At 41.1% G+C, this 19,396-nt stretch overlaps 1 protein-coding gene and 1 pseudogene across 2 annotated transcripts in view; one reads left to right on the top strand and one right to left on the bottom strand.

The window, feature by feature from the left end:
• SLC26A3 (solute carrier family 26 member 3) overlaps positions 1-17,892 on the top strand; it is a 37,204-nt gene extending 19,312 nt beyond the window's left edge. For both annotated transcript variants that reach the window (XM_070424667.1, XM_070424668.1), the window contains 12 exons: positions 2,553-2,700; positions 2,812-2,925; positions 3,031-3,108; positions 5,946-6,041; positions 7,691-7,797; positions 9,262-9,331; positions 9,423-9,515; positions 11,351-11,446; positions 11,779-12,012; positions 13,762-13,816; positions 16,436-16,578; positions 17,439-17,892. In XM_070424667.1, coding sequence (XP_070280768.1) covers positions 2,553-2,700; positions 2,812-2,925; positions 3,031-3,108; positions 5,946-6,041; positions 7,691-7,797; positions 9,262-9,331; positions 9,423-9,515; positions 11,351-11,446; positions 11,779-12,012; positions 13,762-13,816; positions 16,436-16,578; positions 17,439-17,462 — 1,258 coding nt within the window. In that variant the 3' untranslated portion in view covers positions 17,463-17,892. The remainder of the gene's footprint in view (positions 1-2,552; positions 2,701-2,811; positions 2,926-3,030; positions 3,109-5,945; positions 6,042-7,690; positions 7,798-9,261; positions 9,332-9,422; positions 9,516-11,350; positions 11,447-11,778; positions 12,013-13,761; positions 13,817-16,435; positions 16,579-17,438) is intronic.
• Positions 6,629-6,687, bottom strand: LOC139017087 (U6 spliceosomal RNA; annotated as a pseudogene).
• Positions 17,893-19,396: the final 1,504 nt, after the last annotated feature.

Below are 19,396 nucleotides of genomic sequence, written 5' to 3'. Positions count from 1 at the left end.
GGACCTCTCTCCTCAGGGTGTGTGGGATGGGGAAGGGAGGAATTCACGTGTATTAATTGTTACATTCTACAGTGAGGCAGTGTAGCTTAGTAGGCAAGCTCAGGTGTTCTAGAGGCACTGGTGCCTGGGGTTTAGTTCTGACTCACTTTGCATGGCCTTGGGCTCAGGGAGCTAAATAAATAACAGAGCCAAGAAATTAACTTAAGTCTTCGGACCACTCTGTCTATGGTGTTTAGAGGCTAGAACAAAAGATGAATAGCTGGCTTCTGGTTATTTTGATATCCAGTGCAAATTTTAATTGTATCACTGATTTTAGATTTATTTAATGAATAAATAATATTCCGAGGTAACTTTCTGATTCATGATAGCTGCAGAATGTGAGATAATGGCACTTCTTCAAATCAGAGCTGAAAAATTTTTAACATAGATATTCACAATTAAGAAAGAGTTGAATGGAGCCTAACCCACCACCAGTAAGTTTTAGATGTTTATAGGAGCTGGGCATTTGAGGGTATTGCTGTTGAGTTTGAGATATTTGTACTGTTTAGAATACAGTTAGTAAATAACATTTAACTGCTCTAAGCTCATGAGGCATAAGCACAAAAGTATCCTCTGTGAGGTGAGTGTTTTCCTGACACAACATCAGTCTAAATGGAAACCCTCTGTCTGCATCGGGGCCACAGTTGGCTCTAGCAGTTCTGTGGAGCCCTGGACAGAGTCCAAGGCCCATCTGTTTGCGAAGGGTTTTCCATGAAAGGCTATGTTATCAACGGAAAGAAGACTTTCCTCCTGGCCTTGCCTCAGAATTGTATTTCCTCAAAAGCCTCTATCCATGGGTAACTAGTGGAAGCATTGTAGGGGATGCTTTGCACTCTTTGCAACAATACCAGTGGGACCTAAGATGTTTTGCATGAAGCTGATGGGGATATAAATATACGTTATAATACGCTTATACCAGCAAAATCATCTCCGATGCACCACTGCCATTGGGCTGTATGTACAATCTTGTATCAAATTCAAGCAGCACTGCTTTTCAACAATAATATAACAGATTCCAAAGTTTGCAAGGATACCAAATTCTTGCTAGTCATGCTCCAAAGTGAGGCAGCATTCATTCTAGATTGCATTTACTCATTGATTTGCCCCAAATTATGGACCGCCTGATATATGCCATGAAGACCGGTCAGTTCTGGTCACAGAATAGCGAACCAGTCACAGTTTCTGCTCAGTATCTGGGGTGGGGAGGCTTCAAGACTTAGGGAAACACAGAGAATCTCTCCTAACCCTTGATGGTGAGGGAAGACGTGCTAGAACAAGCATGTCAATCTCAAAGGCTAACATGAGCCAAATAAACAAGGTTTAAGTTTTTGTGGGCCACAGAAAAACAAAAGCTTCAATTTCAATAGAAATGTAAGATTTATTTCAATAGAGACATGCTGAATAAAAAGGGCTGACGTAAATGAGTAATCATTAATATAAAATAATAGAACATTTTAATAAGAATTAATTTTTTTCTTCAACATTAACTTACGAGACACTGAATAACTGCATAAATTAATAAGCATGCCGCAAATAAACCTAATTTTTTGTTCTCTGAAGGCAAAATATTTCCTGTTGCGTACATCAAACAAGTCAATCCAAGACTAACGACATGGCAATCAGCTGCTAAAATATTCACTGCTAGTATTAGTGGAGAGAAATGGTGCACCTGCATGTAAGGGAAATGAATGCAACACGATTATAGTAATCAGTCATTAGCAAATGCTGTAGTTTGTTATTAACACGTTAAGCGCCCAGTCAGTCACTGGTGACTGACACTATACTTTCCATCTGGAAGACAAAACAGGCTGGGCGCTTAACGTAACTAGAGGCCTGGTGCACAAAATTCATGCACAGGTAGGGTCCCTAGGCCTGGCGATCAGGGCTGATCTGTGGGGCAACCAGCAGGGCAATCATGGGGCCCCTGCTGGCATCCACCTTGGCTGGCCTGAGGCCTGCAGGCTGGGGGCAGCTGCTGTGTGGAGCATCTCTCTCCTGATGGTCAGTTTGCATCATAGGGACCGGTCGTTTCACCGGTCATTCTGCTGTTCGGTCGATTTGCATATTAGGCTTTTATTATATAGGATTATGTATAACAGGATATTGTAAAAATTAAATTACGAAATTTTTATTAAAATGTTTCTTAGATAACATTATATTGGCTGGGCCACAAAAATATTTGTTGTGGGCCGCATGGGGCGATGGGCCAAGAGTTTGACATGCTTGTGCTAGAAGGACAGGGATGAGGGGAATGGTTCAGGCACAGGGAACAGCAAATTAGAAGCTTCCAAGGTGAGAGAATGGGTGGCATCTTCAAGAAACAAACAAACAAAAAAAGCTGGGTATGGTTGGAGCATACATTCTGGGAAATTGTAGCGATTAAGCAGGAATGGAGGGAGTGGGTAGATGGGGGGCCTTGCTAAGGAATTTGGACTTTTTCTGAGCACAAATGGATGCCATTGAAGGTGTCTAAGCAGGTTGGTGACCTTCAGACTTGTTTACTTTAAATTCAGATTTGAGCCACCTATCACGTATGACTTGGAGGTTATCAAAGGAACCATCGGGGACAGCTTCAGCATTGCAATCGTTGGCTTTGCAGTGGCCTTTTCGGTTGCCAGTGTTTATTCCCTCAAACACGATTATGCGATTGATGGCAATCAGGTAAGTGTACAGCCGATGCTGGGTCTAATTCAGCATCTTTAAATAATGTTTCACGTACACAATACCCATGGCGCTGCTCCTAATGAAGATCCCTTCTCGTCCTCTTGTCAGGAGTTAATAGCCTTGGGAGTGAGTAACATATTCACTGGATCATTCAAAGGATTTGCTGCCAGTACCGCCCTCTCCAGATCTGCAATTCAAGAAAGTACTGGAGGCAAAACGCAGGTATTTCTGGACCTTTGCGTGGAAGGCCATCCTAGCTTAGGCCCCGGGGAATGCCAGACTGTGGGAAAAGTTGATTTTGTGCTGGGAATGTTTTCATCTACACAGATTGCTGGGATTCTCTCTGCTCTCATCCTGCTGATTTTCATTGAAAACCTGGGATTTCTTCTGGCACCACTACAAAAGGTACCAACCCTCCCTCTTTGGATGCTATCTCTCTCCTGTGGGACCCTGGTTCCTAAACTCTCGAAACATAAACCAAACGGGAATATGAGGTAACTGCAAACCTTCGAGCACTCTTCTCAGCCAGTTCTCTACGGGCCGTAAGTATTTCTTCTTGCCCTGGTAGCATTTTGTGAATGCTTGGAATGCACATGCCCAAAACACCGTATCTACTCTACTCTTCCCATGTTCGTAGCTCAGAATATACTTGATGTTTAGACAGAAAGACACCCTGGCACAGCGGCTTCTATAATATGAATTGACTGAGGTGAAGATTTTCTTAAAGGTTAAGGTAATCAGGGCGTCGATCTAAGTCAGAGAATGGTGCTGCCAGCCACACAACCTGTTCTCAGGCATCCGCCCTGCAGCTCCCAGGGTTTGGTTTGACTCCAAGACCAAAGCTGTCAGATTGCAGGATGGGAGCAAACAGCCAAATACATTGGGGAGGGTGCCTCACGCTCCTCTGTCCAGCCCTCCTGAACTGTAAATGTTGAGGGTTTCGCTGGAGCCTTTGTAAACGACTGCAGCGCCCAGATGGAAAACATAACAGCGGACTCCGGAAAGCATGGGCTCTCTAGGAAGCCAGACAGTGGTAAACATGCAGTTCTTTATGGTGTGTATAGGATTGTGAGGGAGTGTATGGAGCACTGGCTCTAGAGTCCTGTAGACCTGCTTCTAATCCTGGCTCTGCCACTTGTTGTCTGTGTGCTTCGGGGCAAATTACTTAACTTCTCTCAACCTCAAGTTCCCCCCCCAAAATATCCTCGGGTGAGGATTAACAAAAATACTAAATAAATAAATAAATGCACGCGCACACAGCCCCCTGCATAGAGAATTCTGTCCTATTGTGCTTCTTCCGGGTGCATTCTTGAGCTTTCCCTCACCCGCATCAACTTGGAGAATTAAAGAAACAATTGCCATATAAAACCATAGCTCTCCAGTGAATAAGCAATGCCCAGAGACATTGTCCAGGATCAATCAGAACTCCTGCTATAAAGGATTCACGTGGTGAGTTCTTAGACCATTGTTCTGTAATGTCCTTGTTTCACCTGAGTAGCTGCTTTGCTTTTTTTTTTTTTTTTTTTAATCACAGGAGAACAAAATAACCCACAATGATAGCTAATAATGAATGTTTCTTGTGTGCTTACTAAGTATCGGCAGAATTTTATGCATTTTACATGTATTTCGTCCTTTTTATCAATTATACTGTGGATACCAGATAAAACTCCTCTCTACGGCTCCTCAGTGCTCTACAGGCTTTGTTATTTAAGGGCGCTATTGTGTATGTAATTCATTTCAAATGGTTTTCCCTTGGAATTCTGACTAGGTGGGAAATAATGCCTAATGAAAAGACAACTATGTCTCTTCTGCTGGTGGCACTGGACATGCTCAATGCTAAAGTCCCCCAAACAATAAGCAGGAGGCTTATTACAGAGAGTCTTATGGAACCCTCCCCCAGCTACCATGGTGATGACAATTTTTTTCCCCTAAATATATCTTTATTGATTTCAGAGAGGAAGGGAGGATAGATAGAAACATCAATGAGAGGGAACCATTGATAGGCTGCCTCCTGCACGCCACACACAGGGGATCAACCCACAACCCAGGCATGTGCCCTAACCGGGAATCAAACCATGACCTCCTGGTTGGTAGGTCGATGTCAGCATGCAAATTCCGTAGCCCATTCGGAATGGGACAGCTTGAATTGGGGGTGAAGGCTAGGAGCACACACCTACCATTGTGTTAAAATGTAAATAAGAGTCTGACCAGCATGGCTCAGTGGTTGACCTATGAACCAGGAAGTCATGGTTCAATTTCCGGTCAGGGCACATGCCCAGGTTGCAGGCTCAATCCCCAGTTGAGGGTGTGCAGGAGAGAGCCAATCAATGATTCTCCCTCATCATAGATGTTTCTATATCTCTCTCCCTTCCTCTCTGAAATCAATAAAATACATGTAAAGGAAAAAATCTAAGAAAGGGAGCAAACTTGGCTAGTCAGCATTTTTCACTTTAACTGGCATCATTCCCTATAAGATGAGTGATCTCACTTGGGCATGTGAAGGAAGAACCAGGAGCCCGAAATGCTGCTGTAGCAGAGTTGCGTTTTCTACCCAGATCTCTTAGCAAATGTACTATTCAGTGGTATCTGCATCAGGACTATTTTAAAAAGGCTATGTTACTGGGTGGTTAGTACTGGCTTTGGAAATAGTAATTCATTAGCTCATCCGCTCACTCACTGAATAATTATTAAACCCCCCCCCCCCCCCCCCCGGATATATGCACCATGGTCGGTTCTGGGGATACAGCAGGGAACGTGAGAGATGTGGCACACGCTGTCCCAGAGAGTCTGCCTCAAAGACTTGTTCACCTCTGCAACCTTCAGTTTCCTATTTCAAAATGGCACGATTGCTAAGCATCGTCGAAGTTTTGAATTCTTATTCCAGGACCTCAAGCTCCCCAAACTTGTTTTTAAACAAAGAGCAACTCCCTCTCCCACCTTCAATAAGTAGACACACAGTAGCCTCTCGCTGATTGAGAAGAATTTATATCCGTCGTAGGTCTTAGGACCTGCCTTTCTCTGTCCCAAGGTATAGGCTGGTATGTGCTGTCAGGTCATTGATGCCACTGTCACTGTGGTGGGGAAGGTCTGGTGTGTCTTGCATGGCACTGCACACCAGACAAGGGTGTACACTTTGCTTTGAGGCCCTTTTAAAGGACTCACTTATCTACAGCCTTCACCTTTGCTTCAGGGTGGCTTATTTAGTTATCTGAAAGTACATCTGCCATTTATGTCTCTCACAGTCTGTCCTGGCAGCTCTAGCACTTGGAAACTTAAAGGGAATGCTGATGCAGTTTACAGAAATACGAAGACTGTGGCGAAAGGATAAGTATGATTGTGTAAGTAGAGGCAATGGCATTTGAGAGAAAAATCAGGATGGCACTTCATGCTGATGTAAAATGCCTACTTATATTGTAAACTCTGAGAAATTTTGTTCCTATATATCTGTTAAAGTGACTTTAGTTTGTGTTATTTACTATCTTTAAACAGCCCACTCTAATGATCATTCTCTGGGATTTTCGTTTAAAAGGATGAGCTTCTTGCAAGTAGGAAATGCTCCAGGACACACTAGTAGATCACTTCCTTAGATCTGTCCTTAAAATCCCTGCAGTCCTCCCAAATGCCGCAGAAACTCTCTGAAGTTCGGGGTATGCATTGCTTCTGTTCTTCATCACATCATCTGTTAGTTCCCAGAGGATGTGTGAGAAACTTCAATTCTGAACAATCTTTTGGAAGTGCTCTATAAAAGCTCCCCTCGCTCTCAGCATGCCTTGTTGTGAGAAGCAGAGCCCATAATTATATCAGGGTCAAAGTCTGTGGCATAAAAACGCTTAACATACCCTCTAGTACTTTACAAGCAAAAGGTAATAAACTACACCTGGTTTTCTTTCTTTCTTTTCTTTTTTTTTTTTTTTTTTGCTAATGTCCTTGCTAATCTTCTCTGTATAGTTCCAATTTTAGTATATGTGCTGACGAAGCGAGCACTACACTTGGTTTACTTTTGTTCTGGCTAGATAATTGTTGGGGATTTTCACAGCCCTTTGGCATACTGATTCTTTTTTTTTTTCTTTGTTGATTTAAGAGAGGAAGGGAGAGAGAGAGAGATAGATAGAAACATCAATGATGAGAGAGAACAATTGATCCACTGCCTCCTGCACACCCCACACTGGGGATCAAGCCCACAACCTGGGCATGTGCCCTGATCAGGAATCGAACCATGACCTCCTGGTTCATAGGTCGACGCTCAACCACTGAGCCACGCCGGCCGGGCCATACTAAGATTCTTGGAGAGATCATCACTATGAATAAAACCAGCAGACCAAAAGTATAATATGCTCACTAACCTGCTCATTTTAAGGAACAGCAGCTGGTTCTGGAATTTTAGCTGTGACTGACAGACTCAATCATTTCCTTGACCAGGCCAGGGATGGGATTAGCAGTGGATACACTCTCTTGGGATTTTTAAAAAATATCTGCTTGTGTTTTCTGTGGTTCAGAACCTGAGCCAGTAGAAATGATCTCTGGAGGCAGGTCCCTTCTCCTGTATACTTCCAACTTCTGCTGTGTTCCCTGGAAGTTCATGCTTTCTCGTAGCAATGAACCTACCAGGTAACACATCGTGCTTGAATCAGAGTCAATTGAGTGATTCCCAAAGTGGGCGCTACCGCCCCCTGGTGGGCGCTGCAGCGATCCAGGGGGGCGGTGATGGCCACAGGTGCATTTGTTTTAACTTTTTTTGTATTACCTTTCTATTCTGAGTTCAATAAATAGTTTCCTAATTTCAAACTTCAATGTTTCTAATTTACACCTTTCTTTACTATATTTTACGAAAAAGGTAGAAACATTAATACATATATCTTTCTGTTTAATTAAAGTTTTTAAAAAAAATTAATTTCCAGGGGGCGCTGAGTAATATTTTTTTGGAAAGGGGGCGGTAGGCCAAATAAATTTGGGAACCACTGGTGTAGATGTTGCCTTCCTTTTGCAGCTCATTTGGATCATGACCTTCATCTTTGTCACTGTCCTGGGACTTGCGTTAGGCCTGGCAGCTAGCGTGGCGTTTCAGCTCCTGACCATCGTGTTCAGGACCCAATTGTGAGTGATTGTCGCACTCTGTGTCCTTGCAGACTTTGGCCTGCCAGTGTCGGGAGAAAAAAAACTTGTCTCTGATTAAGGGGAGAGTAGTTTAATGGATAGGCATGCAAATCTATCAAGATTGGCCAGTCTGTTCTTCCTCAGGTTGCTCACCCCAAAGGGCAATAGAATGGCCCAAATTAAAGCATTAGCCGAGGTCTCTCCAGCTGTTGGTCTGCTCCCTGCCTGCACTCAAATTCAAAGAAATCAGAAATGCATATGCCTTAGACCAGTGGTTCTCAACCTTGGCTGCACATTAGAATCACCTGGGAATCTTTTTTTTTTTTTAATATATTTTATTGATTCTTTACAGAGAGGAAGGGAGAGAGAGATAGAGAGTCAGAAACATCGATGAGAGAGAAACATCGATCAGCTGCCTCCTGCACATCTCCCACTGGGGATATGCCCGCAACCCAGGCACATGCCCTTGACCGGAATCGAACCTGGGACTCTTCAGTCCGCAGGCCGACGCTCCATCCACTGAGCCAAACCGGTTTCGGCACCTGGGAATCTTTTTAAAATCCTGATTTCTGGGCCTCATCCTCTGGAAATTCTGTTTCTTTGTTACGGGGTGAGGCCCAGAAATCAGGATTTTAAAAAGATTCCCAGGTGATTCTAATGTGCAGCCAAGGTTGAGAACCACTGCCTTAGACTATTTACATTGGGGAAATGTGTTACTGAGAAGATGGTGAGATTCTCCATGTTTAGTGGAGTATTCTTCCTCTTTATAGGCTGTCAGATTGTACTCCCACCTGAAAAGCATGGAGCTGACCTAAGAGAATTTCTGAAAGGCCCCGCTCATCCTAGGATGCCACAAAAACAACAACACTTAGAATGATTGTTTCTTAATGGTCATCCAGTCCAAACATCTTTTTTATTCCACTCAGCCTAAGTTGGATTATATTGTGAGAGAGATATAACACTTCTTAGCAGCTAAGCAGTTCCATATCACAGTGTTATCATAGTTTAAGTTAATCCTTGACTGAGGGAATGCATTTATATTGCAATGTTCCTGCATTCATTGATTCATTTATATTTTCATTCATTTCTTGGGGACTCACCAAACATAGAAACAAACTGAGTGGTCATAGGCAAATCATCATACTTCCCCATGTCCACATCTGTACAACTGGGTAAACATGTCTGTCTTTTTCACCAAATAACTGTGATATTCAGAATCAAAACAGCAAACACGAACAAAAGCTTTTTGTGAACTGGAATATGGTAGGTGGGAGGTACTGTCTTAGGAGCTGTGGCAGAATAAGGAAACCCAGGTGTTGGCCCTCCATGGTCTCTATGGGCATAGTGAATCTTTTACATTTTTAAAACGAGCCTGCTTTGGGATGCTAGCACAACATCAGTGTTAGCCTTCTAGGCCTCCCAAATATGTATGCATGATTTATGTGGCGTTCATTCTCCCTACAGTCCGAAATGCAGCACACTGGCTAGTGTTGGACGGAGCAACATCTACAAGAATAAGAAAGATTACTCTGACGTAAGGAAGATTCATTTTTTACTTTGATTTGCTAAGTTATATTAATATGAATCCACTGGGCACCATCTAATATTATGTCTCTGCCTTACAGATTTATGAACCAGAAGGAGTGAAAATTTTCAGATGTCCATCTCCTATTTACTTTGCAAACATTAGTTTCTTTAAGCAGAAACTTATTGATGCTGTAAGTTCAGGGGTTATTAATTTTTTTTTGTAATTCCACCGAATATCTAGAAACGAAATGTTTGTTTTGTAACAAGAGAAGGTCATTGACTTCACCTATGTTGAGGCTGGGTTTTGTTAATGTTTTTGTATCCTATATTTTCCAATATGTTGGAAAATAAGATTTTTTGAACAACTTCCAATATACAGTCACCTTTTATTAAATTCTGATGCAGAGTAAAAAGATCACAATGAGGTTTGGGGCTACTGGTTTTTCATAGATATTGTCCTACAGATTTTCCTGAGGAATCAACTTCAGAAAGAGAAAAAGAGTGATATTTAATATTTGGCTGTATCATTGAAGAGATTCAGAATAGCAAACAAATATTTATAATATAAATGAAATTAATAAATATAACACAAATGAATATTTAATATGAAATAACAACTGAGTGTCCTGGTGGCCTGTAGAGAAGATGACAAAGAAGCAGTCTTTAAGGTTAAGAAACAAAAGCTCAGCATTTACTCTTGAACCTGCCTTTTGATCTACTCTGTACTTTGCATAGAGTTTCTGCCTTAGCCCTCACGATTATTATTAGACTAGAGGCCCTCGCAGCAGCAGCCCCGGAAGGACGTCCAGAAAGACATCTGGTCTAATTAGCATATTATGCTTTTATTATTATAGATTGGTGTGCATCAAATATTTTTCTACCAAATTTTTTTACAATAATGGATCATATTGTGTATATGGCTTTATATACTGTCCTTTTCACTTAATCTAGTATCTTTCCCTCCAACTACTTTTTTTGGCCAACTTTTTAAAAAAAATTACATAATTTGACTCTCCTTACCTATTACTCTGGAGCTATATGTTGCCACAATAAAAACACATTTGTTTTGAAAAGGAGAAAATGAAGGTTATCCTCTGGTTATTATAAAATTATAAAATTATAAGATAAGTAAGTTATAAAATCACATAATAATAGATATTATAAAATGTAATCATATGCATTTTAATAGAATAAAGTTATATAGAAGCAGAATACTAATTAGATGCCACCCATATTCATTAAATAGAAAATCCTATATAATAAGAGGGTAATATGCAAACTGACCCTAACCCAGAAAGACTGGGAATGACTGGTCACTATGACACACACTGACCACCAGGGGGCAGACGCTCAATGCAGGAGATGCCCCCTGGTGGTCAGTGCCCTCCCACAGGGGGAGCTCTGCTCTGCCACAAATCAGGCTGATGGCTGCCAGCACAGCGGTGGTGGTGGGAGCCTCTCCCGCCTCCTCAGCAGCGCTAAGGATGTCCGACTGCAGCTTAGGCCTGCTCCCTGCTGGCAAGTGGACATCCCCTGAGGGCTGTCGGGCTGCCAGAGGGATGTCTGACTGCCAGCTTGGGCCCAATCCCCCAGGGAGCGGGCCTAAGCCAGCGGGTGGACATCCTCCGAGGGGTCCCAGACTGCAAAAGGGCATAGGCTGGGCTGAGGGACCCCCCGAGTGCACACATTTTTTTGCACCAGGCCTCTAGTAAATAAAATAAAATCCCTTAAGAGTTGTGTGGACCAAAAATACAAACAGATTCAAATTAGAGTGTAGACCCATTCATGGATCATTTATGGACATATCCTGGATGGTACACAGGTTTTTAAACATTAATCATTGCATACAGGCTGAGCAGACCATCAGTTTGACACAATGCTCCCACTGATGTTGTTTGAACCACTTACATTTTATTACCAATATATGTCTCAATTCCTTAACCTACCCTACTTAAAATCATTAGAAACATGCTACATAAGTAGCAGAATATTCAATACTGTTGTAACAGGACAATGGGTTTTTCAGGTTGGCTTTAGTCCACTTCGAATTCTACGCAAGCGCAATAAAGCTTTAAAGAAAATCAGAAAACTGCAGAAGCAAGGCCTGCTACAAGTGACACCAGTAAGTTTCTTGACCGCATTTCTGTGTATTATAGCTAAAAGCTCAGTAAAATGTAGGTCAAGATGTTGGTCCCATTCTTTTGATATAAAATGCCAGATAAACAAGGTATTTCATGTGTCAATTAATGTGGTATTTTAAAATAGTATCTTTGAGGCTCTCCTTCCAATTTTATCCTCCTAGGACAATTTGTATTATCCAGAGAAAAGAGTTTACAATCTCATTTGCTTGACCCAACTTTAAATCTGTGCTTCAGTCAGTCACTGGCCATCTTTGACACACAGAAGGTATTTCTCCTTTGGAATTTCCATGCATATTACTATCCTCTCTTGCAGAAAGGACTTATATGCACTGTTGATGGCTTGAAAGATTCCGATGAAGAGCTGGACAACAATCAAGTAGAAGAACTGAACCAGCCAGTCAATACCACAGACCTGCCCTTCCAGATAGACTGGAATGCTAACCTTCCTCTCAACATTGCGGTCCCTAAAATTGAACTGCACAGCCTCATCCTGGATTTCTCAGCCGTGTCATTTCTTGATGTGTCTTCAATGAGGGGTCTCAAATCGGTAATCCCTTTTTTCTTAATGGAAATAACCAATCAGCGACTGAAGGTGAAAAACTGTATTTGTGGAAGGATGCTCCTTTAGACAATACACATTTAAACAGAAGCAAATTATAATCTTAGAATATTCCATGGAGGGAGTGGGAGGGCAGGTGGGGCATGTTCAGTGAACTCTTTAAGAGTGCATTTCCCATGAGACTGGCATAAAATTTTGAAGGCAACCAAACCTACATTTCTAATCTATGTTGATCCTGCTGGGAGACAACTCTGCTCTCATACCTATGAAATTTCAGGCCTGTGGCACCTTCATATCTTTATGGGCGTTGTATCTAAATTGTCCTAAAATACAGAAGATTTGAAAAGTTCTTGGGAAATAGGGCTCCTTTTGTTTTGATCTGATATAAGCTGATGGAATTTCACTTGGCTAAATAACCATCTTTTTTAAAAAGGAGATGTGTGAAAGAATAAGTATGGCAAGCGATTTGGGATTTAAAAGCAAGACTGAAACAATCCGGTTGCTCTCTGTTTTCTTGCCATGGTTTTGTGGGCATTTCTAAAATAAATTTGTTTCTAACAGAAATGCAGAAATAGGTAAAGGAAATTTAAGAAATTCCACATTTCCTTCTTCTTTTGGTTGGTTTTTCACAAAAATCTGCCTACATAAGAACAGAGCTAAGATAAGATCTAGTAAGTAGGGTGAACGCAGACAAAATTAAAAATAGGATAATTTCATTGTGTTCAAACTTGTTCTTTCTTTGCTTTTTATTTTTTTTGTGTGTGTATTTGTTTTTTTGTGTCAGCTTTTGAAGCAAAAAATACGCACACATCATATTGATTTTTTTTATCCTAGCATACTGATTTTTTTTTTTTTTTTTTTTAGGATAGCACAAAGGACAGGGACTCTGCCTTACATTTCATTAAAGCCCACCTTTTTAGCTCAGTGTCTCATAGATCAACCGTATACATTACTTCTCTCACCTTATATCAGCGGTTCTCAACCTGTGGGTGGCGACCCTTTGGAGGTCGAACGACCCTTTCACAGGGGCCGCCTAAGACCATCGGAAAACACATATATAATTACATATTGTTTTTGTGATGAATCACTATGCTTTAATTATGTTCAATTTGTAACAATGAAATTGGGGATCACCACAACATGAGGAACTGTATTAAAGGGTCGCGGCATTCGGAAGGTTGAGAACCACTGCCTTATACGATCTTAACGATATCTCTACTGGTATTTGCTGTTAGCCTAGAGACCAAGAAATTGAATAAAGATTTGTTGGTTCTGGACACATCTAGTTACTGGGGACAGGAATAATGAACAACTTATGTGTGTGTAAATAGAAAGCTCTAGCTGATAGCATCTCATAGAAAAAAAAAACTTTTAAAATTAGGGAATGACATCAACATCATAGCATATTGAAAAGACTCCTTTGTTTCTCTCTGAATTTAAAATTAAATCAGAGGTTACTTGGTGAGTTAAAGCACAACATTTCCCCATCACACTTCCCAGAAGAATGATCACTTTTAACTTCCTCCTTTTGGGGAGAATTCTTTCCTTGGGATTTATCTCTTTCTGTCACGGAGCCTTGTTTTGAACTTTAGTGTCTCTTGATACTATTCTCTCTTTTCAAAATGTAACAGGTTCTGAAAGCATTATGTCACCCATACACTATAATTATGACAGTTTTCTTTACATTTCTGACAAGTGAAACTGTTCCCCAAGGAAGATCTACTTTCTTTTTAACAGATTTTGCAAGATTTCATCAGGATCAAGGTAGATGTGTATATTGTTGGAGCTGATGGTAAGTTGTTTTATTTTTAAATTCTGACAATCACTTCAGGTTCATTGCCAACTCTCGATCTCTCCAATAACAGCTATTTTTTTACGATCACCAAGAAGGAAGTCTAATTTTTTAAAAAATATATTTTATTTATTTTTTACAGAGAGGAAGGGAGAGGGATAGAGAGTTAGAAACATCGATGAGAGAGAAACATCGATCAGCTGCCTCCTGCACACCCCCGACTGGGGATGTGCCTGCAACCAAGGTACATGCCCCCGACCAGAATCGAACCCGGGACCCTCCAGTCCCCAGGCCGATGCTCTATCCACCGAGCCAAGCCGGCCACGGCAGGAAGTCTAATTTTTAGCTGAGCCTATAGAAATCCCTCTGGAAATCACATCTTTATGTTTCAGTTCTGTCAATATGCAATTAAATTAACTTTGCAATTTGAATCCTAGTTTAATAGGCAGCAAAAAAGAAGTGGCTATGTAACCATTTTTTACTCTACTCTTGTTGGAAAAGTAGGTTTGTTTTCTCTTTTCTTGCCTCCCTTGATTCCGCAGCCCATAATAACCTGGTTTCTGCTTCACCTCAGTGATGAAGTCATCAGTAATCCAGGTTGTCAAGCTCAACTGCCTCCCTCCTAGCCTCATTCTCATGGAGCTTACTTTAGCATTTGGCCCTTTCTTTCGCATTTGTCTTTTCTTTTCTTTTTTTAAAAATTGATTTCAGAGAAGAAAGGAGAGGGAGAGAGAGATAGAAACATCAATGATGAGAGAGAATCATTACCAGCTGCCCCCTGCATGCCCCACACTGGGGATCAAGCCCGCAACCTGATCATGTACCCTGACGGAATCAAACCGTGACCTCCTGGTTCATAGATAGATGCTCAACCACTGAGCCATGCCGGCCAGGCAGCATTTGTCTTTGAAACTCTCTCCATGACTTCTGCAAGACCCTTCTTCTGACTCACTTCTCACCCCTCTCAGAGCGCCTCAGTGTCTGACACTGGCTCCTCTCCCACTTTTGAAAGCCAGTCTTTCCCTGACTTCACCCTTAACCCTATAGGTCTAATTCCAAGAACTCTTTCAGTTGAATCTTGTACATGCTTATGACTGCAAGTGTATCTTGTTAATGAATTCCCAAACTACACCTCCAGCCCAGACCTTTCTTCTGAGCTGCAGATCCATGTATGCAATTGTTCAAAACTAAATATATTATCCTCCTTCCCAAAACCACTCCTTCTCTTCCTGTCTCAGTCACTCCATCACCACTCACTCAGTTGCCCAAAGTAGAAACCCTGGAGCCACCCTTAATTTCTCCTCCTCCCCTTCCCTCTGCATTCAACCAGTCACCTGTAGGTAACTCCTGTTGAAACAGTCTCTTGCTCTTCACTTCCACAGCCTCAGTCCACACCTCTATCATTTTTCATCTAGGCCCTAGGAAAGAAGTTTCTAGCTAGTTTCCTGTCTCTAGAACGTTCTCCTACCCCATTTTCTGACTAGGAAACTCTTTCATGGCCCTAGCCTGTTTGGCTCAGTGGATAGAGCGCTGGCCTTCAGACTGAAGGGTTTTGGGTTCAATTCCGGTCAAGGACACGTACCTTGGTTGTAGGCTCAGTTCCTGGCCCTGGTGGGGGCACATGCAGAAGGCAACAAATCAATTTGTCTCTCTCACATTGATATTTATTTCTGTCCTTCTCCCTTCCACTTTCTCTAAAAACCAATGGAAAAATATCCTCCAGTGAAGATTAACCACAACAAAGAATTTATCCCTCAGGCCCTAGCCGACATGCTCAGTGGTTAGAGCACTGACCCAAGCACTGAAGGGTCACTGGTTTAATTCCCAGTGAAGGGCATGTACCTGGGCTACAGGCTGATCCCCAGTGCATGTGGAAAGGTGATGTGGGGTAGTCAGGAAAGATGTTTTCTGATGGAACCCAGCAGCTTTGGGGAAATGGGCTACAGTAAATAACTGGTAAATAATAGGTCTGGCCATCCAGAACTACAGCATGTCATTGGTCCATGAGCAGATGCTCTATTTTGGCAGAATCACAGTTTGTAAAAAGAAGCCACACTGGATGCATCAACCATTTACTGGGGAGATTAACTCACTAGGCTCCTGCCTAAAAGAAAGTGGATTGATTTTCTTCTAAGAACTACTAAAAGTTTTTCTAATTTTTTTGTTGTTGTTAATCCGCACCCTAAGATTCCCCCCCCCCCCATTGATTTTTAGAGAGAGTGGAAGGGAGGGGGGGAGACAGAGAGAGAGAGGAACGTCGATGTGAGAGAGACACATCAATTGACTCTGCAACTGGGGATTGAGCCTGCAACTGCGACCAGAATCGAACCCTCGACCCTTCAGTCCACGGGCCGACGCTCTAACCACTGAGAAAAACCAGCTAGGGCAGTTTTATTCATTTAAACCTTTTCCTTCAGTCTTTTTACTTTAGGGCATTAAATATATACTTTTATTAGAAAGGTATCCTCTAGTTCCAGAAGACACTGTACTTACTGATGGTACGCTGGTGTCATACCGTTGCAAACCCTAGACACTTAACCAAACACCTATGAAATGTAAGTAAAATTTAAAATTAATTTACACTAAAATTAAAAATTATTCTTTCTTCTCTCTCTTCAGATGATTTCATTGAGAAGCTTGCACGGTGTGAGTTTTTTGATGATGAAGTCAAGGACTCAATATTCTTCTTAACAATCCACGATGCTGTTTTGCATATTTTGATGAAGAAGGATTACAGTACTTCAAAGTTTAATTTCAATCAGGTACCAGCTCTTTGGTGACTTTTACATTTGTAGAACCAATCAGAGAGCCCCACCAGCAACCCTCTGCCCAGTAGCTGGATTGAGAATTGTCACCAAGTTTTCGAGGGTAAAGTATAGGAACAGAATTTAAACCTGATGCCTGATCAAAGCTTTAGAACCAACAGAATGTAGTCAGCACCATTTTATACCTGTTTATCTGTATTTACAAAAAGAAACATTCGACGTCAGCTTCTTGCATTAGAGCAGTGGTTCTCAACCTTCCTAATGCCACGACCCCTTAATACAGTTCCTCATGTGGTGGTGACCCCCAATTTCATTGTTACAAATTGAACATAATTAAAGCATAGTGATGAATCACAAAAACAATATGTAATTACATATGTGTTTTCCGATGGTCTTAGGCGACCCCTGTGAAAGGGTCGTTCGACCCCCAAAGGGGTCGCGACCCACAGGTTGAGAACCGCTGCATTAGAGTCGGGGGTAGGCCTCCAGGGGTGACTTATGTAAAAGCTGAGTGTACTCGTCCAACAAACACACATAGCCCCTTGGAGTGTGTGTGCCCCTGAAACAAATGTGAAGAAATACATTTACAAGTTGTATTGTTACTTTAAGTTAAATCAGGCTTTTGAAAGATAGTTATGTTACTACCTGGTGTCACATGGTTTTACGTTAACCAAGTAGCAATGAAAGGTATTTGATTATTAACATTCAAGACAAAAAAAAATGTGATGATTCTGTCAAATTCTAGGTCTAATCCTAACCCTAATTTTATAAGATTGACTACATTTTAAATACAAGACATGATTATTGAAAGGGAAAGAACTTAAGTTGGTTTTAAACAAGAACTTTTTGTCTTCCAGGTACCAGTTGAAACGAAATTCTAACCAAAATATGATCCAGAGGGATACACATCTGACGGTCACATACAGAACAACTTTATACCCAGAAAGTTATTGATGTATTCATACATTGTATGAAGAATATTGTTATTTGACACAATTATGTTTCAAACTTTGGAACAAGATTGTTCTAGCTTGGTATATTTTTTCATATATGTAGTATAAAATGATGTAAATACTCTTAATTTTGTAAGCTTGTAGATTTATCAAAGGAAGAAATTGTGTTTATATGTATTTTTATAGCACTGACAGATTTCTATCCAAACTACTTTCGTGCATGTTTCATTACACCAATGCTTTGAATCCTGTAATTTATACTGCTCATACAGTATGTAATTAATACAGCTCCACTTAACAAAATCAATCTGTACAGTAGGTGTGTCGTTTTATTAAATTTCTTGTTTGCTTTCTGAAATACGCTTGTTGCGAGTCCCCTTTATAGTGGTCTGGCTGGAAGCTTGCTACACGAGAATCTTCTAAACCCCCTGTAATGAGACTTCTTTGTCCAGATTTTATCATTATCACTGTAGCTTTTTAAAGCATCCAGCCTCCTATCCGGATTTAGACACAATCTTTTCATAACTAGCTTTTGAAGCAAATCCTTATTTTTCCCCCCACCTCTTAATATGAAAATTGTGTCAGCTAATGGAAGATAAACACTGAAAAGGCAAGAAGGTAAAAAGGAAAGAGAAGACTTGATGGGTAGCCCCTCCTCCCTGATCTTCCTGGGAGGAAAGAAAAGATAGCAGAGGAAAGTGTGACTCTCTCTTCACTGCTGGTCATTTTTTTGCAACTCACAGGGCAGAATAACAGCTCTGCAGCTCCGTTTAGCTGGTGAATGAGTCAGCACACACATACTTCTCTTTTTCACTGGCACTGTTCTTGGTGCAAACAATAGTATTTATGTAACAGTGAGAAATTAAACATTAGCACCAACAGAAAAAAGATGCAGTGCCCTCTGTTCAACATCAAACCACTTTGTCAATGGGAGATGTGGTCTCAGTTGTTTTAGGTCTCGCCTTTAAATATTTGCTCTCAAAGTAACTTCCATCCTTTATTAGTGTCTTTACTGCATGGGCTTGTCTATTGGACTTTAAAACCAATTACAGAAAGGTAAAAATAAAGGTTTATTTACATAGCTACTCTTTAAAAACTAGAACATCAGCACTTTTTATAACAACGTTTCTTAAATTCTGAGTCATGGGACACCAGAGCCTCATGCACCCTTCGGGCTTTAGGAAAAAAGATAAACATACACATACACATTTATATATGATGCCCAATGAATCTCGGGCTAAGAGCTCTTTCTCTATAGAAGGCAGGAATAAAATAAAAACATGGGCCTATTTACTTGATCATCTGGCTTGGGAATGGGGCAAAAGCCTTATTTATATAGGACTGTCACTGATGCCTGCATCTTCTCAAGCAAAGGTGCCCTCTGTACTCTTATTGCCAAATAAAATACCATACGGTAGAGCTGGAACAAGCACGCCCACTAGCGTGCTCCCATCACAGGCCATTCAACCTTAACAACATTTGCTTATCTTCACCCTTACATATTTTTTTGTGTGAGGCCTCTAAGATGGATATTCATTGAGTAATGGAAATACATGGGACTGAGCCTCTATTTGCCTGGCTCAGAACAAATACTGGGGAAAAAAATTTTTGACTAGTACAAAAATCTGATCCCTGATTTAGGAAGAGGCCCAGTGTCCATGTTGAAAGATGAAAAATGAAACGTACGTAACTCAGAGCAAGATGGGAGGGAGAGGAGATCCAGTAATTCAACTTGGAGACAGAAAAGCTTGTGAAAAGACAGACACAGTACTGAAATTAAGGAAGCTTGAAGCTAATACATGTTAAGCAGTTTATCTTTAAAATCATTTTCTCTAAATATTTTAACTGCGAATTTATGTACA

Source organism: Myotis yumanensis, unplaced genomic scaffold (genome assembly GCF_028538775.1).
Source record: "Myotis yumanensis isolate MYYU_CA2020_CCGP unplaced genomic scaffold, mMyoYum1.0.hap1 SCAF_9, whole genome shotgun sequence".
NCBI classification, from domain to species: Eukaryota; Metazoa; Chordata; class Mammalia; order Chiroptera; family Vespertilionidae; genus Myotis; species Myotis yumanensis.
Note: the sequence above shows the minus strand (reverse complement) of the source record. Positions and strands in the feature narration are given on the sequence as shown.